Source organism: Rattus norvegicus, chromosome 5 (assembly GCF_021556685.1).
Source record: "Rattus norvegicus strain SHRSP/BbbUtx chromosome 5, alternate assembly SHRSP_T2T, whole genome shotgun sequence".
Lineage (NCBI taxonomy): Eukaryota > Metazoa > Chordata > Mammalia > Rodentia > Muridae > Rattus > Rattus norvegicus.
In genome coordinates, this window is record NC_141538.1 from 121,378,391 (window position 1) to 121,404,469 (window position 26,079).

Genomic DNA, 26,079 nt, shown 5'->3' on the forward strand with positions numbered 1-26,079 from the left:
ACAGCTCCCTTGCTTATAGGCTAAATCTGGCTCAGTGGTTCTTATATTTTATGAGTTAATTAATGGATAATCCAAGGTCACGAATGAATAAATGGATCTTGAGTTTAGAAGTGACCCTCCTAGAGCTTGGTAATAGAATTTCATTCATTTGCTGGTTAATTGATGAGGTATACACTGTGTGCATCACAGGGTTTAAAGAGTTGGCATTGAGTTGAGTTTATTGACTGCCTCCTGGAATCTTTGGAGCTCTCTCTGCATCCAAAGTAAGATATAGGGAAACTGAAGCGTTTTGTCCTTCCTACTGCTTATATAAACATGTTGGTGTGTACAGCTTGTCTTTTGTCTACTTTATTGGGTTCTTATATCTACCACCCTTCTCCAACTCTCCAACCCCTTAACACTATATCAGAGAGAAAAAAGACTAGAGGAGAAAGGAGGAGTCGATCTCATTAGACCACTTCCTGCTGATTAGGGGCATTGAGCTCCTTTGGGCAGTGTTGGTCTTCATTATTAGGATAGCCAATTTCTTCTTGTCTCTTTGCTTAAGACCAACACCACCAACAGGAACCAGCAACAGCACAGAGAACAGCAGCCTTCCCACCCTCTTGGGACTCTGACATTTTTATACTCCCGAAGAGTTCCCAGAATTGGAAATGTAAACTGTCTTCAGCCAGCAGAATCACTCCCCTGTCAGAGCATGAGACAAATCATAGTCAGCTGCTGTGGACACTCAGAAACAGCTCCATATCCACACCTGGGATTAAAACAGAAACATAGTCCAGTAATATAACTTCATTTTAAACAAAATTCTCACTACAGGTGAGTGTCTGAGTGTATTCTTTCAGATTATTGTTTTCTAAGCAAATGATATACTGGCTCCACCCATGACCAGTGTGGGTACTAGCAGTGTTCTGTCTTTCATACTAACATTGAACTACAACAAGGGATCAAGAGACCTCAGCTTTCTATGTGTGATGACAGGGTAGGAGCCAGTCCTGAATCAGGTACCAAGAGAAGCATATCCACACATTACTCTTAACCCCTTTTTAAAAACTTTGTAAAGTAAATTTTATTTATTTATTTTCAGGTTAAGAAACTGACTGTTTCTCAATGTCAGACATTTAGTTGTGAGTGACAGGACAGATAATTCCACTCCACAGTTTGTACACCCCTTTACTCGTGTCCTTAGACTTGGCCATTGGTGCTCAGACATAACATAGTGAGAAACTGTTTCACAGCTACGCCATTGCTCATGCCTAAATCTTGTCCTCTACTTTGCATTTGCCTTTATCAACAGTAATAGGTCAAGTCCCTTGAGTAAAAATTACTTTTAAAGGTCAGTTTTCTTTTAATCTCCTAGCATTTGAGTTTGACTTCTAAGCCTTCTAGCTATGGATACTCCTTTTCCTGAGCACTAAAATTTTATTTAGAATAAAATTTTAATTTTTGGTTATCCTTGTCAAGTCACCATCCTACTGCTTATGGGCTGGCCTATTCATAAACGATGTGAATGAAATTTTTTTTTATCAATTATTTTTACTAGATGGGAAACTCACCAGGTACAAATTGCTAATCTGTTTCTGTTGTTTCAGGTTTGATGGGAACTTCAATACCAATGTGTCTAGAACAGTGAGCTGCGATCGACTCTCTACTACTGTGAACAGCCGAGCCTTCAATCCAGGACGAGACTTAAATTCAGGTCAGTATTTGGTTTTTCATTTCCTAAAGGTAAACTTCACCCCACAAATGCACATTGAACAAATGTATTGTCCCAAGCATTTTTGTTGACATTTTAAAGAAAGACATCCTCTACTTAATTGTATGTGTTTCTTGGGAAAGTTAACTCTGTAGGAAAGAAGGGACGACTATCAGGTAGGCATGTATTAAGCATGTATTAGTCAGCCATATATATATGGAAAATGCCAAGTACTGAACCAGGCTCCTTGATACATCGTCTAGTTCTTGGAACTTTTACATCTTTTATTTTAAAGTCCATGTCAGTGACCAAGCTATTGCTATAATAGGAGGTGTTCGCTTTTATTTGCATTTGCGATCTGTAGTCTTTAAGTTTGTTTTAGGGTTTTCTGAATGAACAACGAGTAGAGTCGGCACCAGTACACTATAGGCTGAGATTGCAGCTCCTTTATCTCACCAGCGTATGCAGTAGTGAGAGCTCATAGGAACTCTGTTCATATAGCAGCTCCCAATTCCAAAGTACCATGATGCCTCTCCTCCTCTCTTGACCTCAAAGTTATGTTCCAAATTTCTCTCTTGTTTTCTCTTGTGTGCCCTTGTGCACGTTGGTTGAGAGATCTCAAGATCTAGAGGCTTCCCCGTTTAAAAACTGGGACAACTTTCAGAAATAGCAGCTGCCTCAAGTTTCAGATTTTACCAAGACCTAGAAAGGTTCTAAGCCTTTCACATTGCTGGGAACTTGACAGATCTAATCCTTAAGCATGAAGGCCTACATTTCCCAAACACCAGAACCCTTGTAGACATATAAAACTCAAGAGAGAAGCCAGAATACCAGAGTATTTACTTATAGGACCCCATCCAGGCTCTGCCTGGGAGAGAGATTGTAGTCTTTGGGAATTGTATACACAAACCAGGGAGTCTGTTGGACCTAAAAAGAAAGAGTTGAACATTTTAAGTTTCTCGGAGATAATGAAACCATAACTGCTAGATAAATGATCCAGCCTTCCTCTGCCAAGCACGTACTCGGAGCCAACGCACATCACATATTCAATCATTTTTATTTGGTCAGAGAGTCTGGAAGTCTTCTGGAGCAGGTGAGGTTTACTGCCACACAGGAAGTTAAATGAGAATAGTTTTCATGAAAAGACAGCATATAAAGGCATGGGCTAGGAGAAGAAGGTTAACTGTGGAAGATTGCACAGTTGACACGGGCCACAGAACTGACACGTGATCCTCAATGCTTCTCCTGTGTGCTCAGCAACACAGGACGTGTTGTTGCACTAACAGCCTTCGAGTAGAATCAGATGTAAGTCTTTCCCTCAAAATACGCCGGGTAGCTTAGCATTGTCTGTGATTCAGAAGTGTTAGAAGGCACACTGACTTGAGAGGTTCCCACTAGAACTAATAAAGAAAAATAGAACAGTGTCCCTTACATAAGACCTGGAGACCCATTTCATAATTTTAATAGTTATCTTTTAAGGATGATGGAGTAGTCTTAAATTCAATCTGAGTACACATTTTATCGCCAAGAAAAGATAAACATAATGAGGGAATTTCAGATTATAGTAGCCCCTCAGGTTGGTCCTGTGAAATTTTCTGTGGACTATTTTCTTTAGTCCGTATAAAAGAGTGTGACATTTACGGACAGCATTTGTGCTTCCTCCATATTCTTTAAATCATCTCCAGGTTACTTATAATTCCTAATATCATGCAAATGCTATGTAAATGGTTGCCACACGGCATTCTTTTGGGAATGACAAGCAAAGGTGTACACCATTTTGTACATTGAGGTGTTTCCGCACATTTTCAAGTTGCTGTTGGTTGAATTCACAAATAGAGAAGGTTGTTTTCAAATGTAATTTTTATGCCTTTTAAGTAGACAGTGCTTTTGTTAACATGTCTCTCTGATAATAGATCGCCAGGCTGATGTTGACTTTCTGAGTTTCGTTCATTACTTTCTGGTTATTTGCTTGGGATTATAAGAAAGAGCAGGCTGGGGTTGGGGTGGGGTGGGGTGGGGGATTGCTTAGTAGGAAAAAGTACTTGCCACACAAGCAGGAGGACCTGAGTTTGAATCCCCAGAACCTACATGCAGTCGAGTGTGGTCGGATATATCTAGAGTCCTAAGCTAGATGGGAGTTGGAAATAGAATCTCTTGAAGCTCATAGGCCAGGTAGCCTGGTGTACATAGCAACATCCAATGAAAAGATATCCTTTCTCAAAGAAGGTAGGACGAAAGGACGGACACCTATGGCTGTCCTTGTGACTTCTATGTATGCTGTGGCTCATGGATGCCTACATGCATGCATGCATACATACCTATGCATACTATTTATGCAAACACACAAGGGTAAACTGGAGAAGAATGAGGGTGGTTCATGCACACAGGAAATTGTGGAGCCTAGAAGGACACTCCCTTGCCTCTGCTAGGGCCACCTACCTCAGGAAGGACTAAGCCTTGACAGATCTGGAAGCAGCCACAGCCAGGGCCTCGCCCCCATTTCCTTACCATCTTTTATCTATTCATGGTTTCTGACAGCAAGCTCATTGTTGGGCTCTAACCCTGCCATTAATAATAATAGCACCATATCTTTTTCTTATTGAATACAGAAGCAATTTTTCCAAGTCGTTGCCACCTAGGCGCTAACTAGAATAAATATACATAACTGGAGTTTATTCAATAAGAATTTATTAAACACCCTGCCTCATGATAAACACTTGGCCAGAAGGTATAAACAGAACCAAGAGCTTATTTAGAGGTTGAGAGTTACAGATTATAAACAAATAGACAAGAATTGTACACCAAGGGATGGTGAATGCTACTTCGTTTTGACTATGCCCTGTCCTCACACACATCCCCCAAAACCTTAGGTCATAAGACTCTGCCTTCATAAAGGGATTAATGACAATTTTCAAAGAGCTTGAGTAATCTCCTGCTGTCTCTCACCCCGTGGGATACCGCCTGCCATGCTGTAATATAGAAATCCCTCAGCAGATGCAGCCTCTCAATCTTAGACTTCCCAATCTCCAAAATGCCTTCTTTGCTTGTACTACACACTCAGTGTGTGGTATTCTGTTACAGGAGCACAAAACAGATGAGAACATGTGTGACCAGGCAGACATAACTTGGAGATAAAGCATAGGGATCTCTGATGTTTGGAGCTTTGGGACTTCACCCTGTAACACAGGGGCTCGTTGACAATATCTGAATAAGTGGGCCTTGGAGATCATGGACCTAACTGAAGAAAAGGTGACCAAGGCAAAGGCTTTGACTTTTCTTTATGCTCAAAAACTGCAGAACCACCAGTGTGGCTGTGGTAGAGCCTAGTAGGGGCATGATCATGGAATAGGACATTAGGTCAGATGATTTGGGACCAAATCTTGATAATCCTTGATTCACCAGCCATTGTAGGACTTCAGCTACAGTTCTGAATGCAGTAGAGGGCATGTGGAGAAGGGATGAGTAGAATGTGGGAATAGGAATCAAGAATGGAATAGGATCTCTGGGAAGAGTAAAGTTTTAGGTGTTTAGCAGATACTCCAAGAAAAGGATCTCACAGCTGCTTATGCAAGTCTGGAGTCTAGGGATAGAATAGATGCTTGAATTTGGAATTCATTATGTCTACCTAGCACCTATATCATATGACTATAATCATGTAGTAGGCAACTAGAAAAGAACCCCAGAGATAGAATCTTGGGGTCTCTCAGCACTTAGAGGACTCTGAACAAGAAGGAATCAGGTAAGGAATTATCAAAGAGGTAGTCTAGGAGCAGGTAGGGTTGGAAGCCAAGGGTATCTTCCGGAAGCAAGTTACAAGTTGTTTCACGGCAGAATAGAGAACAGCTGTGTTGAGTTTCTTGGGTTGAGCAAGGGTTAGAAAGACAGCCATGGGATTTGCTGGCAGGCCAGGAGGTTATGGGACAGAATGGCAGTGCAGGATGAAAGGCAGTGCTGGAGGGGTCAGGCTTTCAGGGATGAGGCAAAGGAATTAGACAATGCTTATACAAACTCCTGAGGTTTGCGTAGAAGAAAAATAGTGGTGGGTTATAAGCATCATGGGGATATTTTAAGTTGAGAAAAATTGCACCACATTTGGGTTTGGTGTTACAGAGAAGAGATTGACCAGAGTCTCCTCTGTGTGAGGTAGGAGATGCAGAATGAGAAGATTTCACTGTAGAAGGAAGAGTGAAGGAAGAGCAAGTGTGTAGAATGGTAGATAATCATAGGGTCTGGAACATCCCAAAGTTAGAAGGGCCATAGCCCCCATAGACTCATGGGTTTGAATATGCTTGGCCCATAGCGAGTGGCACTATTTGGAGATATGGATGGCCTTGTTAGAGGAAGTGTGTCACTGTGGAGGTGAGGTTTTAGGTTGCCTATGCTCAAACTACACCCAGTGTGATAGGCAGTCTCTCCCTGTTGCCTTCGGATCAAAATGTAGGATTCTTGGTTCCTCCAGCACCATGTCTGCTTGCACACTCCCATGATTCTTGACATGATGATAATGGACTAAACCTCTGGAACTATAAGCCATCCCCAATTAAATGTTTTCCTCTATAAGAGTTGCCTTGGCCATGGTGTCTGTTCACAGTAATAAAACCCTCACTAAAGACACCTTCCAAGCGAATCTCCTTAGTATGACGTCAGATCACACAGTGGCAGAGGCTGTCTGCTGTTCTGTGATTGCCTTCCTTTACCAGGGTTAGAGTGAAACCCAGTCACATACGTCATTAGCCATGCCCGCAAGGGCTGGGGGTGTAGCTCAGTAGCCATGCACTTGCTAAGTTCCAGGCACTGGGTGAAGCCTTAGCATTCGTACAGAACACTGTTTCATCTCGCCGTTTGCTGTTAAGGGACGTGTAAAAGGGTCTGAAAATCAGGGTGGAGCTGAAGACTAGATCTTGAACTCTGGTCGTTCTTAGAGCATGTCTCAAGTAGAACTCACGGCCTAGCAAGAGTTGTTCTCGGCATGGTTGGCATAGCTCAATTTACAAGCGGCTTTTAGCAATATTTAGGTATTTGAGCACTGGCTGGCTTGCATTTGAAGTTTTGTGACATTCTACCAGGTGGTGGCTTCGTCCCAAAGTCCACATACTTGAGCACTTATTTGTAATATGAGAGGCGTGGTAGAGGGTAAAGGGTGACCTCAAAGCTTCCCCCTCTTCCTCCTTCTGCAGCCTAGGCCTCTTTTCAGAACCGAATTAATGTGCTCTGTAGGCTATCGCATGTCTGATATTTACATCTGTAAGATGTCCAGCCCCAGGCCCTTGCAGACTGTATATAATCCATCAATGGCCTCCTAATTGATAACACAGTTTCAGATTGCCTTTCAGACTCACTGGAAATAGGCTGACATAAATTATAAACCATTCTTAGATTTATTTATTCAAAACTCGGTCACATATCCCTCATCCAGCACACATGTGCGTTCTTTTCCTAAGAACAACCCTTGCCAGATCGCTACTTTCCAAATTGACTGCTTGTCCCTGATTCCATTCAAATAACTGAAGTTTGACAGCACGTGTGTTCTATTACGGTGTTTTCCTGCTTTTATCTCTAGTCTCTCACTCTCTTTTTTTCTCTCTCTGTCTCTCAAATTCCTGCTGAGCTATTTTCTTGCACATGGCCTCATCTCTAAAGAGAGATTATTTGAAGAATCCAAGGAAGGTTGCCTCTCGTTCTCTTGAATCATGCAACTGAGCCGAGAGTGGAAGTAGGTGTCGGTCTTTCTTACCCAATGGGAGAGTCGCTGGACTTCATTGTGTCTGATTTAAAGGGCATTTGAAGGTGCACACTCCGATCTTGGTAATGATGCAGTCTTCACTGAGATACAGGATTGACAGGGTGTGAGGGGCATTGAAGTCATTAGAGATGAATGCTGCGTGCAGGAGATACCGGTGGGCCCCAGAGGCTGTAGACTTCTCGCTTTGCTGACCTCGGGGCTTCCTTCAGTGGTCAATGACGACGGCTCCCTGTGTGCTTTTTGTCTGTCCTTTCTAATACAGATGGTTCCTAGCTTTCTAAATGTATACAGTAGAAACTGCCCTTGGATTTGGAGTCTTTTCTCCAGCAGCAGTTTGCAAGGGGATGGTCTTTCCTCATGCTGCACGGTGACAGAGAGCTGCCGCTCCTAGCAAGTCTGTCACTTTCTCTCAGGAGAAAACAACATGAATTCTGCCTTTACTGAGACCCTGAGCTGGGTATGCTGTCAGATTACAGTGGGTTTGTTGAGACTTGCAGTTTCTCATAACAAGCCTGTATATGTAAATACATTGTACATACAAAAACTAAATATCTGACTGAAAGCATTTTAGGGAAGAAAGGTTTATTTCGGCCCATGGTTTCATTGTGCTGAGAGACACCGTAGAGCAATTCTGGACCTGGGTCAGAAACCTTTAGTGCACTGACATGGACCAGAAGTCAGGTAATAGGGCTAGAAAGGGATGCATGTGTAACCTTCAAAAACTCACTTCTGGTCACCTCCTACAGGCTCCAATTCTCTAAAATAGCATGGCAAGCTGGGATGTTCTTTTGTTGTTTGCCTGTTTGAGACAGGGTCTCACTACGAAGCCCCAGCTGACCTCATACTCACAGAGATCCACCTACCTCTTGCCTCTGCCTCTGTCATGCTGAGATTAAAGATGTGGACCACCATTCCCAGACAGGATCTTTTGAAAACTATTAGCTGACATTTAAAAAAGTAACATGGAGAGCAGAGCCTGCTAGGGCATAATAAATGATATATTAGTGATATATTTGATTACAATGGACAGAAACTGCTTTTTTTAACTTAGCGAATGTAACCTAAAACCTCTTGTGCGCATGTGTATACATTCTTACAATACTGCAGTAGTGGTTATATAATGGACTAGCCAGTCCCTCCAAGCCAGCCTTCAGACTGTAGGGACCAAGTTTGGCTTGACCACCTCGCTGTTGACATAGAAACTTTACTGTTAAAGTTATCCCTTGGTTTCTATAAGAATCATCCTACTCTCTTTACCATCCCTGCCTCTTTGTACCTCCCCCTTGTTTCCTTGTGGATTCTGAGATTGACTCGGACTTCCAGCCCCAGTCCACTGCTGAGTTTACTTACTGAACAGGTTCCACTCCATTTCTGGGAGATTGTCTCTTCATGGTTCCCTTTTGACTGTCATGGCACAGACACACACGCACGTGTGCACATGCACGCGCACGCACACACACACACATGTTTTTCTGAGTCAGCTTATTTCACTTCATAGAATGATCTTCAATTACATTCAACTTACAGAACATATGATTTAAATTCTCTCTCTCTCTTTCTCTCTGTCTCTCTGTTTTGTGCATGTATGTGTGTGTGTATGTGTGTGTGTATGTGTGTGTATGTGTATGTGTGGGTATGTGTGTGTGCATGTGTGTGTGTGTGTGTGTGTGTGTGTGTGTGTGCATGCGCGCGCACGCTGCACATTTCCTTTGTCTACTCATCTGCTGCTGGATGCTCAGGCTGGTTCCATTTCCTAGCTACTGGAATGAAATAGCAGTAATTGTGAATGTGTCTCTGTCCAAGGCTGACCTAAGGTGCTTCAGGTGTATATACCTAGGGGTGGTGATAGCTGGGCCATATACTTCCTTGAAGAACCTCTAAAGCTGGTTTCCATAGTGACTGTACCAGTGTATATTCCCAGGAGCACTGTATAAGAGTTCGTTCGTCTTCTGGGGCTGGAGAGATGGCTCGGTGCTAGGAGCACTGGTTGCTCCTCCAGAGGACCCAAGTTCACTTCCCAGCACCAACATGACAGAACACGAGATGGTTCTCATCTGTAACTCGAGTTCCCAGGGATATGATCCTCTTATGAACTTTGAGGGTGCCAGGCACACAAGTGGTACATGTCTGCAAACAAAACATTCATCTACATAACATAAATCTAAAAAGAAAAGTTTATGAGATTTCTTCAGTAATTAAAAGGAAGTTCTTTCCTCCCACATCCTAACCAGCATTTGTTTGTTTCCCTGATGATATCCGTTCTAAGTGGGGTAAGATGCAACTTAAAAGCAGTGTTAATTTGCATTTCCTGGGTGGCTAAGGATGTGGAGCATTTTTCCAAATATTTATTCCTCTTAATTATCACATTGGCTTGAGACTTGCTTCCTGTTGGCGTCCTTTCATTGAAGAGGGAATTTGGCTCTGAATCTGAGTGTCTTCTATGGTCTGACTCTGTGGACCTACCAGCCCCCAGTAAGAAGACAGAAACTTCTCACTATCTATGAAAACTTAGGCCTAATAGCTTACACTTTCTCCAACTAGCTCTGCAGTCCCCTATATCTGACGTCCACCTTGTCTGGTTGGCGAATACCCTCCATATTCTCCCCACCCCCTGCCAATTTTTCTTTCCCAGAGTTCCTATATTTGCCCAGATAGGAACTATCTCTGCCTATCCCACCTTCCCGCTCCTGCCCTGCTATAGGCCATCAGCTCTTTATTAAACCAATCAGAAGGTGATGGAGAAGAATGTTCACAAAAGACTAAGACAGATGATGCTTCATAAAAGTTACAATACCACAATCCTGAACAGTATTCTGCTCTCTGCTGGTACAGAAGTCAATGTTTGAATAACAAAGACAGCCTTTACCTGGTGCACAAAGAAGATGATCCCGTCGGTCTTCCCCCTCCTTTTCCTCTCTCTTTTTCAGTGTCCTAACTCTCCTTTCTCCTCTCTGTCACTTCCACCATATGGATCTCTATTTCCTCTCCAGAGGAATAATTACTGTTAAAACCTCCCAAAATGCTCCCCAGTTCTGTTTCCTCTTTCAGGTTTCTTGCACACATACTGAATGTTTTGAAAACACTGACTGAAGCTCCCCTCCTCAGACTTCTTTGATGCCCCCCTTTCCTCTGGGATGTGTGGGGGCCTTTCACCCTCATGTTCATCCCCTTCTTCCTAAGATCCATAAGCTCCAGCCTTAGCAAATCCTTTTCAATTCATCAATCCCTTCAGTCCCCTCAGTTCCTACCACTGCTCTGTGCTTTTATTGGTTATACTAGTTCTACCTATACGACAAGGTCCATCCTCTCTGATATGTAAAGCAGCCTGCAAATCTCTGCCATCTTGTTTGAGTGTCGTAGGTAAGGGAGGGTTTTTGTTTGTTTGTTTTTCATTTTTTATTGGACTTTTTATCTACATTTCAAATATTACCTCCCTTCCCGGTTTCCCCTCTGGGAACCTCCATTCCATCTCCCCATCCCCTGCCTCCAAGAGGGTGGTCCCCCACCCACACACTTGCTCCCTCCTCCCTGGCCACCCTGGCATTCCCCTACACTGGGGCATCGAGCCTTCACAGGACCAAGGGCCTCTCTTTCCGTTGATGCCTGACAAGGCATCCTCTGCTACATCTGCAGCTGGAGCCATGGGTTACTCCATGTGTACTCTTTGGTTGGTGGTTTAGTCCCAGGGAGCGCTAGAGTGTCTGGTTGGTTGATATTGTTGTCCTTCCTGTGGGGTTGCCAACCCCCTCAATTGCCTCAGTCCTTTCTCTAATTCCCCCATTGGGGACCCTGTTCTCAGTTCAATGGTTGGCTGTGAGCATCTGCCTCTGTATTTGTCATGCTCTGGCAGAGCCTCTCAGGAGACAGCTATATCAGACTCCTGTCAGCATGTACTTCTTGGCATCTCCATTAGTGTCTGGGTTTGGTGACTGCATGTGCGATGGATCCCTATGGTTGGCAGTCTCTGGATGGCCTTCCCTTCAGTCTCTGGTCCACACTTTATCTCTGTATTTCCTCCTGTGAGTATTTTGCTCCCCCTTCTAAGAAGTACTGAAGCATCCAGCCTTCTGGATGGTCTTTCTTCTTCTTGAGCTTCATGTGGTCTGTAAATTTTATCTTGAGTATTCCAAGATTTTGAGCTCAGTCAGTGAATATCATGTATATTCTTTTGTGACTGGGTTACCTCACTCAGGATGATATTTTCTAGTTCTATCCATTTGCCTAAAAATTCCATGAAGTCATTGTTTTTGATAGCTGAGTAATATTCCATTGTGTAGATGTACCACATTTTCTGTATCCATTCCTCTGTTGAAGGACGTCTGGGTTCTTTCCAGCTTCTAGCTATTATAACTAAGGCTTCTATGAACATAGTGGAGCACGTGTCATTGTTGTATGTTGGAGCATCTTTTGGGTATATGCCCAGGAGTGGCATAGCTGGGTCCTGAGGTAGTACTGTGTCCAATTTTCTGAGGAACCTCCAGACTGATTTCCAGAGTGGTTGTTCTAGCTTGTAATCTCACAATGGAGGAGTGTTCCTCTTTCTCTACATCCTTGCCAGCATCTACTGTCACCTGAGTTTTTGATCTTGGCCATTCTGACCGGTGTAAGGTGTTTGGTTTCCAAGGAACTTAATTCTGAAGTAGACATGAGCAGCTGGTGAGTAGAAGAAGGGAGGCAGAATTGCGCTGTGTGAGAAGGTCACCATCTTCACAGCCACAGTGATGCCTTTTGCCAACCCCAGGTCACCCTGGAATCAGGGTGCCCTTCAAAATTCTGTTGCTTCAGTTTCCATTTTTTTCTCATGATGTTAGAGTTCATTCTTACTATAGAATGTTGTTCTTATATTGAACATCTCCTTTGTAAAATGGAGGCTATTCTGTCAGTCCCAAGCTCCCAGAAATAACAAATTTGAGACTCAAAATATTTTTATAAAAATACCTTGACCATAAACTCTGGTTTGTTCTCCTAAATATCCCATTTACTCTAATCTTAAATTCTGCCACATGGTTGTTTAACCTCAACTTAGTTTCCATGTTTCTGTTTTCTTTACTCTTCCTGGGTAAATCTTTCCATGCCTGGCTCTATCCCAGAATCCTCTCTGCCTGTTGGATGTTCTACCCATATAGCCCATAGGATTTTTATTGATAAGTGACACATCTAAACCGTACACAAGAGAGTCTGTCCACACTCCCTGACTCTGTTCTTTTTATACCCAGTGCAATATCTTTTCTACAGCAAGCAGAGGAGTTAATCCTTGTTGAATCAAAGGAGCTGGGATTGTCTGTGTCCTAGTTTCTTTGTCTTTATAATAGGTATCAAAGTTACTGTGCTATTGATTGACATGAGGGGACACCATGACCAAGGCCTCTTATAGAAGTAAGCAGTTAATTGGGTGCTTGCTTACAGTTTCAGAGGTGAGTCCATGATCATCATGGCAGAGAGCATGGCAGTAGGTGGGCAGGGATAAGGCTGGATCACAGCAGGCAGAGAGGGAGGAGAGCAAGGGAGAGGCTGGGTCTGGCATGGGCTTTTTGAACCTCGAAGCTCAACCTCCAATGACATAACTCCTTCAAATCACCACAGTAGGATAACCAAGGCTTTTGAAGAACCTCAGTGGGAGATGATTGTGATTTCCTGTCAGGTAGCACTGGCTTCCAGGGCTTAGAAGCAAACCTGTGCAGTGAATTTTCCCCATTGTCTGTGTGAAAGTGACACAGATGTCACAGGAGAGAAATGGCATTCACAAAATGCCCTCCATCTTACTCTTTAGTAGATCCCACTCTGTGGGTGACAGTCCTGAGCAGTCAGCTCTTACAAACCGAAATAACAAGAGTTTAACCAGTATGTCCCGGTTATAACCTTCCTACCCCAAAATGCCAATATTGGAGTGTTTCTCCATCTCTTCCCATGGTTTGATATTTGAAATTCCTACTCACCCAGTCTCTCTGGCTCAATTTTCAAAATTCAGTTAAGAGCAGCTTCGTTTCCTAAGCCTGAGATCTAGAAATAGCCTTAACCCTACCCCCGTTGTAAGGGCTTCTCTTGGGGGACAGTTTTATGTTAGGTGCAGTACCTGACACTGAAGTTATTAGCTTCGGAGAGCTCATGTTCTTGTGTGTATGTTAATATTGTTGGGAAGGCGGACAAGAGAAAAAGCCACAGTCAAGAACAAAGCCCTGGGTCCCAGCTTTGAACTGGGTCATAAAAGATAACGGGAATTTTTCAGGTGATGGTGATATGCTTTTGGCCTGTTCTGGAAGCTAAACACATGTGCCGTCAAGATGGATCACTGTTTCTAAGGTTGGCTGAGCCATATTTTATAGAAGAGTTTGAGTTAGGATTGGTTTGGTTTTTTGTTTGTTTGTTTGTTTGTTTGTTTGTTTTTTGTTTTTGTTTTGTTTTGTTTTAACTTTGGAGCCAAGAAACTGGCAGATTTAAGTTGGGGAAAGTAGGGAAGGTAGGAGCTTTGGGTAGAATGGAAAAGGAAAACTGGGGTAGACAATTAAGTCAAACTTGGAAGGGGAATTTGGCGGTACTGGAAAATGGACCGACTTCCATTGAAGTTACTCGACTGAGAGAACTCAAATTCATGACAACCAAGGAGACAGGAAGGTGTCACTAATGTTAATTAATGCATTTTTAAACGTTAGTCCGTCTACCAAAACCAAAAACCAGGTGGGATAAGAGAAGTATAATGTTGAATTATATGACCCGGTCATAGCCAACCATCAAAGTCCCAACAGGTAGTTTAAAGCAAACAAAACTCATTGTGAGCTTCTCAATCTGAGAGATTCAGAACGTTGGCACTGTGAAGGTTGGTATTCTGTAGGTTTCAGGAATTGGTTGTGCCGATCAGCCAGGCTTAAGAATCATGGTTTTGTTACTTGTCTTTAATTTCCGCCATGACTGCATGGAGAGCACCCAGACATGTAGGTCCTCTGGGGGAGGAAGGAAGAAGAACAGACATTAGTGATTTTGGACTGTCCGGGCTTTATTAGAGTTCTCCAAGTCTCGAATGAATTTAGGACAGACTGGTTATTTTTTCCCTTTATATTTAACCAGAATGGATGAATAAAACCCTGAATTTGGAACAGAATCCGATTTGAATGTGTCCTATCCTTGACATTGAGCTAAAACGTATGAGGGGAGATAGGAGAGGATCATAAGATCGGCCCTAGAACCAAGTTTAGACAGTTGGCATTAATAGCAAGACCATCGGGCTCCAGATCGGGGCTGCATTCACCATTCCAGGTTGAATGTCACTCTTGGCTTCCTGAACCACTTAGCTATAAATAAGAATAAAGGAGTCTCTTCAGTCGACCTCAGTATTCCGTCTCTTCCTAGCAAGTATGTACTGGGAACTTTAACCTCTTCATGTTTTGGTTTCTAGACTGGGATTAGTGGATGAAAGATCTGAGGTATCATATGCATAAGAATGACTAAGTACCTGGTCCATGTCCAGGCACCTGATACACTTATCCTCCTAGAGCTGCATAGACCGAGTAGACCATCCAGAGTGCATGGTCAAACAGGACTCAGGAGTAGGAAGTGGAGACGTGTGATCAGGTATAATGACCAGTGCCAAAAGCTTTGTTTGGAATTCTCGAAATGTTAATTTGTTTCATTGCTCCAAATTTTTTGCTGTTTCACCGGCTGTTACTGAGGCATGTTCTGTAAACTCTGGTCTGCCCAGAAGGCCGGTGCACGCTTGTATCTCTGAGCTTAAAACTACTCTTTTGCTTTCTATTTGACAGGCTAAGGGTAGCAGGGCCTTGGTATATTTGCCTGGGTAGTATAGAGTTATGTATCAGGAAACCTAGAGTTCTTTAGGTAGGAGACAAGCTTTCCACTTCCCTTTTTTATACTTAATCGCTGTTGGGCAAATATCATGGAACAGACAAAAGTTACAATCCAGCTCGTTTCTTTCTCCTTGAGACAGGATTTCTCTGTATAGAGTTGGATCTGCCCGTCTCTGCTCCCTAAGTGTTGAGATTAAAGGCATACACCGCCACTCCCCGGTGTGCAGCCCAACTCCTAAGCATTTTGTAATCTATGTCTTTCCTAATCCACTGAAAACTGATAGTGAGGAATTTTGCAGGGCAGAGTTGGTTTTGTCTTAGCTGCAGAGACTTGTGGTAGAAGACTCAGTTAAATGCAATAGTCACCTTTGAAGAAACGGAAATCTGGGCTCCATATGTTACAATGATTTACAAAGAGTTTGTACTGTCTACACCGGCGACCGCTGGGAGTCAGTAAGTGGGAAGTAAGGAATACTTAAAAAAAGGAAACTAAAATATTCCTGCTGCTCATCTGACCACAGTTTGCATGCTGCAGTCAGAAACAAAACAAAAACCAAAGGCAGCCATACCGGTGTTCTCCTTTAATCCCAGCACTTGGAGGCAGAGGCAGATAGGTAGATCCCTAAGTTCGAGTCCACCATAGTCTGCAGAGTAAATTCCAGGACACACAGGGCTACATAATAGAGAGATCCTGTCTCAAAAAGACCAAAAACAAAACAAAAACACAAAAATAATAAAAACAATCTGCTATTTCAGAATAGTTGTTCATTGCTTAGAATTTGCATGGAAGCTATAAAAGGAAGCTGCCGACCGTGTAAAAGTCCTTCCACAGCTAGTGACAGAATCTATAGTTTTCTACAAGATGCGTTTCCATTTTCCGATTTTCTTTATTTTCATTTTGTAGTGCAGAAATCAAGTTGTTCTACAGTCAGAGTCCTTACCAGGTGGATGCCCTGGGCAAGAATGTGCTAGCATGGGGAGACACTGGAGACCCCACCCTGAAGCCTCCCACTGCTACAGTCAGAAAGCTGCCCTTGTGTGGCCTACATAAGCAAGATTCAGTAAATATTTGAAAGGCAGGAGGGAGGAAAGAAATAAGGAGACTTAGTAGCTCTACCAATCAGAACTTACCTCCTAGATTTAGGGACTGAATGGTCCTGGTAAATCTGTTTCACCCAGCACTCTTTTCGTTTTCTCCTTGTAAAAGGACATTATTTGAGCGTATAAGAGGCTTTGTTGTAACTAAAAATGTCTAGAACATTGACTGACTCGTTATTACAGTTTTTGTCTTAACTCCCATCTCATCTTGTGACTGATTGTCACCTGGAGTTGGGCTCAAAGCACCACATCTGATCAATCTTTTATCACGAGCTTCCAACATTTTAATTTCTAGAAATGTTTTGATCTTGTCTGAGATACTGTAATCTCTTGTCAACCCAGAATAAGACCAGTACTGACTTAGGAAGTGATGAGGTGTTCTGCCCATACATACCACTCTTTAGAAGTTGTTTTCTCTTTGTTCGTTTTTTGATTTTATCAACTTGAGGCAAAGTAGAGGCTAGAGTCCTCTGGGAATAGGGACCGTCAGTGGAGGACCTGCTTCTGTAAGATTGACCTATAGGCCAGCCTTGGGGCGCTTTCTTGATTAGAGATTGATAAGAGCAGACCCAACCCACTGTGTGTGGTGCCACCCTTGGGCAGATGTTCCCGGGATGTGTAAGAGCAAACTGGGCGAGCCATGGAGAACAAACTAGCAAGCAATATTCCTTCATGGTCTCTGCTTCATGCCCTACCTCCAGGACCCCTCATTGGCTTGATTAGGTGATGTACTCTGGTCTCCACATGTAAAACAAATACACCTTTTCCTCTCTGAGTTGCTTTTGGTCATGGTCTTTACCACAGCTATATATGTATCTTCACTGTGAGCTAAAACAAAATATCTTCCCAAGTAGGCCTGTCGTGAGTACTTAGCTGTATGTATGTATGTATGTATGTATGTGCATATGTATGTATATGTGTATGTATGTATGTATGTGCATATGTATGTATATGTGTATGTATGTATGTATGTGCATATGTATGTATGTGTGTGTGTATGTATGTATGTATGTATGTATGTATGTATGTATGTATGTATAAAGAACTAGTGTAGAAATGCACTTCGTAATAGTGGTCCTGAAGCACTGTAATAGGGAATCCTTTGTAAACAAATTTCTAAAGAGTTTATTTTGTCTTAGAGAGTTGCTGTAACTGTAATGCAAGAAGAAAGAAAGAAATAAAGAAGCACCCCTGCCCCTCCCTTTGCCTCTAAGACTACTGAAGCAATAGGCCCCAGGAAATTGGTATTTTCCCAGTAATATCTGGATCCTGATGCCAGCCAGAGGGAGAGCTTGTCTCCTGGAAAAACCAATTGGTCAAGTTGCCAAGACAAAGATGGTCTGTGGGCCCACTCTTGACAAGGACTGCTTAAAGATGCACATTTGCTGTCTACTTACATCTAGGGATGTTAGTGAGCTTGGAAAAGCCACTAGGCTTCCATATCCCTCTTCCCAAAGGGCCCACAATGGAACTCATTGCACCTTTTATTATTATTCTAGCTACTTATTTGGCCTGTTTGAGGTCATGTGGCCAAACCTAGTTTGTTAGGACCTAGACTCTGACCGTAACTATGGCAACCAAACTACTTCCAAATGGTAACAAAGACCTACTACTAGCCCCTTCTTGATGCATGGGTAAGACAGTGTCAATATTATGCTCTGAACCGGAATTTTAAAAACTATCTCACTGAGATAGAAATGTGAAATTTTGTCTACCTTGATGTTGATTGCTCAACTCTGAAGTAACACCTTTTATTTTTTTAATACTGTTTTATTTATTATTTCATGTGTATGAGTGTTTTCCTGCATGTATGTCTCTGTATCACGTGTATGCTTGAGCCCTTTGCAGCCAGGAGAAGGTGGTGAAGCCTCTGAGACTAGAGTTACAGATGGTTGTAGGCAACCTTAGGTCTGCACCCTCAGGGACATCCTGCCACACTGTTGTGCTTCACCAGTGTCTTAGCTGGGTAGGACTGCTGGTGGCTTCTTTCTTTTAGAAACTGCATTGTACCATGAAAACTAGTCCTCAGAGAGGCTTTCATTCCAGTTCATGGCCCTCTGGGCCCTGTTTCTGAAGAGCAATGAGCCTTAGTTAAGGCTGTGATTAAGTTAATTGCTTAAGATAAGGTTATGTCTTAGTTAAGGTTACTCTCACCTAGACGGATGAACTCAGGTCCTTTGAAAGAGCAACAAAAATAATCTCTCAGTTACTCCCAAAAGTTCCCAAACACACAGTCAAGGCAAAACTGAAAGACAGAAAACCATAGGGCTAAATACAAGTGGTACTGGCCTGCCGCTATTCTACAAGGTTTTATCCAAATGCTTCGAGTTCCTAGGCTGGGTTCCGGCTTTTCCAGGCTTATGCTGTTGCTTCTGTTATTACTGTATTACCTCATGAGATGAGGGTACTCTCTCATGTGAGACCACAGGCTATGAGGCTCCTACAGTCTAACAGCCCGACTTTACTATTCTCCATCTCGCTCATCTAAGTATTTCAATTAGCTATCTTAATATATTTTAATAAAGCTGATATTTTAAGATAGCTGGTCCAGTGTCTACTAATTCCATCTCAATCCCTAGGAAAGAAAAATACTAATCTTCCCCCTTTTTCAATCTCCCCATTGTCTACATTTTGAAAACTAACTAGCTGGAAGGTCATTGTTGTTGTGATGTTGTTGTGTTGTTGTTGTGTTGTTGTTGTTGTTGTTGTTGTTGTTTGAGACAAGGTCTCAGTGTGTAGCCCTGGCTGGCCTACCTTTGCCTCCCAAGTGCTGGCTATTAAAAGCATGTGCTACTATTGCTTGGCTGGAAACTTGTTCTTCTCTAAGTTCACGGACCTTGACTTACAGTTTTCCAAAATATCCTTTTCTGATTTTAGTGTGAAGGTGCTACACATTCTAGGGAAATCATTCCTTAAACTTTAAGTTTGGAGCTCTTCCCGGGCAGCTGAAGCATCATGATGCTGGGCAGAGGCAGGGATGGGCAGATGCCCCGTCAGCTAAAGTTGCTAAGAGCAGGCAGCCCATACACGGGGTAGAATGTACTGCATTGCTGGGTCTCTCGTTCCGCCTCTCTTCCATGTGGCGCATGTCTGTGACATTTCCACCACTTTCTTATGAAGTGGGTTTTATCTTGATTTGTCCCAACAATAGGCTAATACAAGTGTTCTAAGTACATTTAAGATAGGATCATCTTCACTGTAGGTTGTGAATGCATTTTAGCTTGGGATATGTCAGTTTGTGGGGTGACCCAATTGTACCTTAAGCACCGGTATTTCCCTCCCGTTGACTATCATGATTTGTCCGTCCCCCCTTTTGGTGTTTAGAGGGAATTTGTTAACACCTTCTCCAAATCCATCACTTTACAGAAGAGAAAGCTAGACTCTCATGGGGGACTGAAGTGAGACACATACCCAAGTCACAGATCACTTGTTCTAACAGTGCTTACTGAAAAACTGGCCTGTGGTAAGCTCCGAGAATATGACAGACAAATTTACTTCGGTCCCTGCCCTAGTGTAACTCACAGCTCTTTGGAGTGGGCAGGGTCAAAGGACCAGCTATGAAAGTGGTCCACAGAATATTACCAGGTTTTACTGAGAAGAACAGTATTGGATGCTAACTGAAGGCCATCGGGGAATGTAGCCCCTGAGAGGTTGAAATTGAAGGCTAAATTTGAAGAATAGCAAAGAACTGAGTGGATGGAGAAAAGTGTTATCCAAGCCTAAGGACCACCTTTGTAGAGGGCCTGGTATATTTTTGACAGTAAAAGCAATAGCTCTTGATGTGCAGTAGACGGCAGGAGAGGGGACTGGAGAGAAGGGAGGGGCTTTCAGAGTTTGGATTTAATGGTAGATGCAGGGCAGTGGGAAACCTTTGAAAGCAGGATACGGTGTGCATTTTAGTATGATGCTTTTTAGATACTCACTGGAGAGTAATTTTAAGGTCAGGTGGCTCAACAGACTTAAAAGATGAGGCCTAATCCTGTGGCTTCTCATTCTGGGTCCATTCTGTGTTATCAGAGACTCCTTAGAAGAAATAAGTACCAGCATGAATTAAATAGATCGTGCCATAGAGGGCTGGGCCTGTGTCCAAACAGCCTTCTTAGTCTTCCCCACCTTGGTGATGACAGAAAGAGTTAAGGCTCACATCCCTAACCTGTGGTAAACTCTCAAAAGGACTTATGTGTGTCTACTACACAGCTCCTCAGTCACTTAGAACCTCCAGCTCTTATCTCAACGACTCTAGCAATTGTTGCTTCGGGCTGTTCCTGCTATGAGTGTTGTTTATCAAGCCTTCTAGGCAACGGCATGTGTCTGAGCTGGCTTCCAGCTAAACCAGCCCAGCCCATGGGTGAGGGAGGAACACCTGATGCTGGGTTCTAGCTAGTACATGTCAGCTGTAACAGTTCAGCAGTTCATTTCTCCCTAAATCTTTTTTTATTATTATAAAATCACTTATGTTAGACCCCATCAATTTATTTACATCCTGTGTTTATCACCTATTGCAACTTACTGTTTTAAGAAACACCTGCACGTGTGCGTATTGATTCTGCCTTTAGAGAACTATACCAGCATGCATTCATCTGGGTACTAATTCATGCATGTTTTCTTCGGCTTCACCTATCTCTACCCCATCTTTGCCTTATTTTTAAGACTTATTTTAACATATGGGAATGTGTGCAGGTATGCATATGTGAAGTCGCAGGTGCCCACGGATTCCAGAGGCATCAGACATGCTAGAGCTAGAATTACAAGCAGGTATAAGGCATGTGATTATGGGTGTGGAGAATCCAACTCAGGTCCTTTGGGGAGCAGAGTATGCTCTTCACCACCGAGTCATCTCTCCAGCTCCTGCCTTAATTTGTTGTCATAACTGCCTCACTACATGTAGTAGCCCAGGCTAGCCTGGAGCTCAGGTTCTTACTGCGACTGCCTCCCACATGCTGGGGTTAATCTTGTACTTGTTGATCTACACCGGTGCTGTAGTGTCCTGGCAAGAGCAGGTGTTTTAGACCCAAGTATCTCCCAGTTCAAGTAACAGCCTTACCCTCAGAGCTTGAGAAAGTTCATGTTGCCTCTGTAAAATGGGGATTAAAAAAATGTGTGCTCACAGAGAAATTATAAAAACTGGCACACAATAATTGAAACTTCTAAAGTGCCATACCTATTAGCAAAATACCTTAACTAAAGTATAATTGATATTCAATAAATCTCATATGTAACATGTTCATTTTATACATTTGATGTAGCCATACCAAAACCCCCAAACACAAACACACGCACACGCGCGCGCGTGCGCACAAACACACACACAAAGTTTCATTAGCAGGCTTCATTTACCTGTTAATTTCTGAGCTGGTGTTTATTTGCTTGTTTGTTTGTTCACTGTAGATAAAACTTTTACTTTTGAGGTTAATATAATTTTATCATTTCTCCTTTGTTTTTCTTCCCTCTATACTTCTATTCCTTCCCCATATACTTCTTCAAGCTCTCTTCCAAATTCATGATCTCCTTTTAAAAAACTGTTGTTATGTTGTGCGCTCTCTCTCTCTCTCTCTCTCTCTCTCTCTGTGTGTGTGTGTGTGTGTGTGTGTGTGTGTGTGCATGCACACACGCACGTGGACCTGTGTGTGTGTTTCTGAATATTAGTCATATGTATGTTGTCAGAACTGACCATTTGGTATTAGATAACCAACTGTGGGCTTTTCCTGAAGAAGACCATTTCTCCCATGCTCAATCTGTAGTCCTTTGTGTAAGGTTTAGGTGTGTAGGCCTTCCTCTGTCCATGTAGCAAGCGTGTCTGTTATTGTTGTCCTTGTTCAGTTCACATTCAGACAGTCGGGTTGATGAAAGTTCATGGGTGTAGCTTCTGACATCACTAGGAGACATGATCCCGCAGAAAACTCCCTGATGCTCTGGCGCTTACTTACAGCCTTTCTGCCTCCTCTTCTGACAAGTTCCCTAAGCCTTGGGCACAAGAGTGTTTTCTAGATGATCCATTAGGGCTGTGCTCCACAACTCTGCGTTTTAGTTGGTTGTGCTTTTCTGTAGTGTATTCTCTCTGTTGCAAAGAGAGGTTTCCTTGACAAGGATTGAAGATTGCACTTATCTTTGAGTCTAAGGGAAAAGGTTTAAAATATAGTTAGGAGGCGTGCAGGTTTAAGGTTCTTCTGCAAGATCTATGGCTTTACTAGCCCTCAGTAGTTGGCTAGGTTTCTGGCACCAGGCATGGTTTCCCTCCTGTTGAGTTGGTTTTAAAGACATTTAGAGAGCCATTAGTTACTGCCGCGGTATGCATGCCACTTCTGCACCTGTAGAGACATCATGCCATGCTGCTGTTGTGATTCACCAGTGTCTTAGCTGGGCAGGGCCGTTGGTGGCTTCCTTCTTTTAGAAATTGCATTGTACCATGAAAGCTAGTCCTCAGAGAAACTTTCATTCCAGTTCATGGCCCTCTGGGCCCTGTTTCTGAAGTTCAGGGTGTCTTAGTTACGGTTGTGATTAAGTTAATTGCTTAAGATAAGGTTGTGTCTTAGTTAAGGTTATTATCGCCAAGATGAAAAACCATGACCAAGGCAACCTCGGGAGAGAAGGGCTTGTTTGTTTTATGCTTCCGTATCACACTGTTCGTTATGGAAGGAAGTCAGGACAGGAACTCAAACATGAGGTAGGAGCTGTAGGAGCTGAGGCCATGCGAAAGGCCGTGAAGGGTGCTGCTTACTGCTTACTCACTGCGACTTGCTCAGCCCACTTTTATAGAACCAGGACCACCAGCACAGCGATGGCACCACCAACAAATAAAAAATCCTTTCAGTGATATCTTATGGAGACTTTTTCTCCATTGAGATCCCCTCCTCTCAGATAATTCTAGCTGTGTCAAGTTGACATAAAGTTAGCCAGTTCAGAGGGTAACCAAGGCAACAGCAAGAGGCCTTCTTTTTGGTGGGGAGGTGTTCTTGGACAACCTTGGCCAACAGCTCGAAAGAGGACTTCTGTTGCCTGGTATTGGATTTTGTTAGGTAGTCTTTGGCTCTTGCAAGGAACATTTTCAGCCCAGATAAGAAAATTTCATTTAAATAATAAATGTATATTTATACAGAAAACCACATATAGTATGGCTTGTTTATTAAGATGAATAGTTGACAGTGTGAGGTGATTTTATTTGCAGACTTTCTCAACAAAGCAGTCATGCATGGAGAAGGTAGTAACTGACTTCATAAAGCTTATTTAAAATGATCGATGCTTCCCTGCTGATGTAGTCAGAACATCTCATTTACTTTTAATTGACTTTAGCATTAAGAGAAAAATGAGCTTTTAGAATGTATACGGCCCATGCGAGGACCCTGACAACCTGTGTGCCGCAGATAGTTCTAAGAGAACACGTGCCTGCGAAGATGTAAGGGGGAGCCAGCCCTCCAGGATCAGAAACCTAGAAATGAGACTCCTGAGCAGGGGTCCTCAACCTTCCTCGTGCTGCGACCCTTTAATACGGTTCTTCACGTTGCAGTGACCCCCCAACCATAAAATTATTTTTATTGCTGTTTCATAACCGTAATTTTGCTGTTACTATGAATCATAACATAAATATCTATACTTTCCGATGGGTCTTCGGCGACCTCTGTGAATGGGTCAGCCCCCAGGTTGAGAACCAGAGGCCTACAATTAACCTTAACAACAATCATTCTGGTTGTAACGTAACAAGAGATAACTCCCTTCTCCCAACCTCAGTACTTCAGAGGACTCTGTTGGTTGAGCTTGGCTCTCAATGTCAGTGAAGAATATTGATTTACTGCCTCCTTAACACATGCATGTGGGAGGGTGTTGGTACGTGTGTACAACCTGCCTGCCTGCTAATAGTTTAAAGCCAAATATCATACATCCTGGGCCAGTAGTTTGGGCCTGCCTGGACATTTTTCAACCCCCTCGAGAAGAGAGAAAAGAAAGAACATATAGTTGCCTTGTGTTGGCCACCTCAAGTAGCCAGAACATGCAACTGATCCAAGAATGATGGGAAGCCCCTCTGGGTTGCCTTCATAGCTAATAAGGCTCTCTTCACCTCCGCATCTCGGCCAGAGGGGCCCTGCTTAGCGGTTCATGCTCCATGGTGATGGATTACCTCTAGGTCCTGGGAGGTCTCATTACCTTCATATTCATCTTCTGCTGGTCCCAGATAATGGATGAAATGTAATCGTATGCCAAAGGACCCCTGAGAAGGAGAATTTGAGACCCCTTGCCTGCTGCACTCACTGCAAGAGTGATTGTGAGAACCCAGAATGATCTTTTGTGGTGAGACTAAATGTATCACGCGCTGTATGACTTCTGATTTATTTTTATACCATTCCCGGCCCCATCGGCTCCCTTTCAGCAGTTTCCTGGAGCCTGTTTACTGTTACAGATGTTACTTTTCAATGAGGTCATCAAGCTTCCCCTTAGTTCCCAGGGCAGTGTTTGCCTTCTTATTGCAGGGGTTAGCAGGGCTTGCCTGGAGAACATTGCAAGTATCAGACCAAGGTTAAGGCTTCAGACCCCAGGACTCAGGGAAGGAAAAGGCCTTTCTGCATTTGCACACATTCACATCAGCCAGACTCCACTGGAGAGCATACTCACTGCATCCTGGGGGATGACCTTGACAAGGGCAAAATGCCTGGCAAGAGGCAGAAACAGACTGCATGACCTCAGACTGGCTCGAGTCACGTACCCTCCTTGTTCAAAATAAAAACCTCAAGCTTGTCACAAGAACTCTCCATGCCCATTTCCTCATGTGTCTTAGAGATAATAATTGGATTTGGTGGGCCTGCATTATGGGTCCTTGTCCTGTATGTGGGGGTGATAGGGGAACGAAAGGCCGATAATTGCTAAAAATATACAGGTTTAGAAATACTTCAAATCCTGCATATAGTATATTTTACATAGCTTTGGGGGAGAACAGCCAACAAAATATGGCTTACTGCTGATTTTCGTGAATATACTTTAGTTGGCTCACAGCCAAATTTGATCAATTACACGCCTGTGGCTTCCTTGTTCCTATATTAGCAGCGGTAAGTAATTTTATCAGAACAGCCAGGGTTTCTACTACTACTTCAGCAGACGTTTGGTGCCCATATTCCAAACTAGAACACTGCTGAGACTGGAAGCTGGCCCTTCAAAGCACAGAGATATGGGGATATGCAGGAATCCTAACACTGCCCTGTGTGCCTATGGGTTCCTGCCATCCCGGTTTAATTCCAATGCCTGAAACCTTGTGCGTGTTAAGGTTGACTTGCTTTGCTTGGAGTTAATTGGCAAAACTCATCAGCAAAGAGCTTGTGTTGGGACCCCCGCTCTGTCACTAGACTGGAACTTTCCTTTCCTTCACATAACAATGGTCCCAGATATCCCTGGGGATTTATTCCCGGAAGTGGGGCTAGGTGACTGCCGGCACTGTGTAGCTTTTCAAAGGCACAATCACATGTTATCTCAGCAGAGTTTTTGAAAGTGAATCTCAGTGCAAAATGAGAAGTTTATTGACCGATGTCGTGGTCTTTCCTTTGTGGTTTGAGTGTTTCCAGGGACAGGTGGAAACGACTCTGATGCCAGACTGTGTCTCTCCAAGCCAGTAATAAAGGTAAAACAGGCATTTTCACATTGATTGCGTATTTTAATTGCTGTCTTGTTAACTTCTGGTTGCTACCCAACTGTTTGCCATTGCTGAGTCCTCAGAGAACATCTTGCCAGTGGCAGGAGGTTGTATGCAAAGTAGATAAACT

The 26,079-nt window shown here is 43.1% G+C and overlaps 1 protein-coding gene across 2 annotated transcripts in view; it reads left to right on the plus strand.

The window, feature by feature from the left end:
* Positions 1 to 26,079, plus strand: part of Cachd1 (cache domain containing 1) — a 225,730-nt gene that overhangs the window by 138,562 nt on the left and 61,089 nt on the right. For both annotated transcript variants that reach the window (XM_087548127.1, NM_001191758.1), the window contains 1 exon segment: positions 1,593 to 1,699. In XM_087548127.1, coding sequence (XP_087404253.1) covers positions 1,593 to 1,699 — 107 coding nt within the window.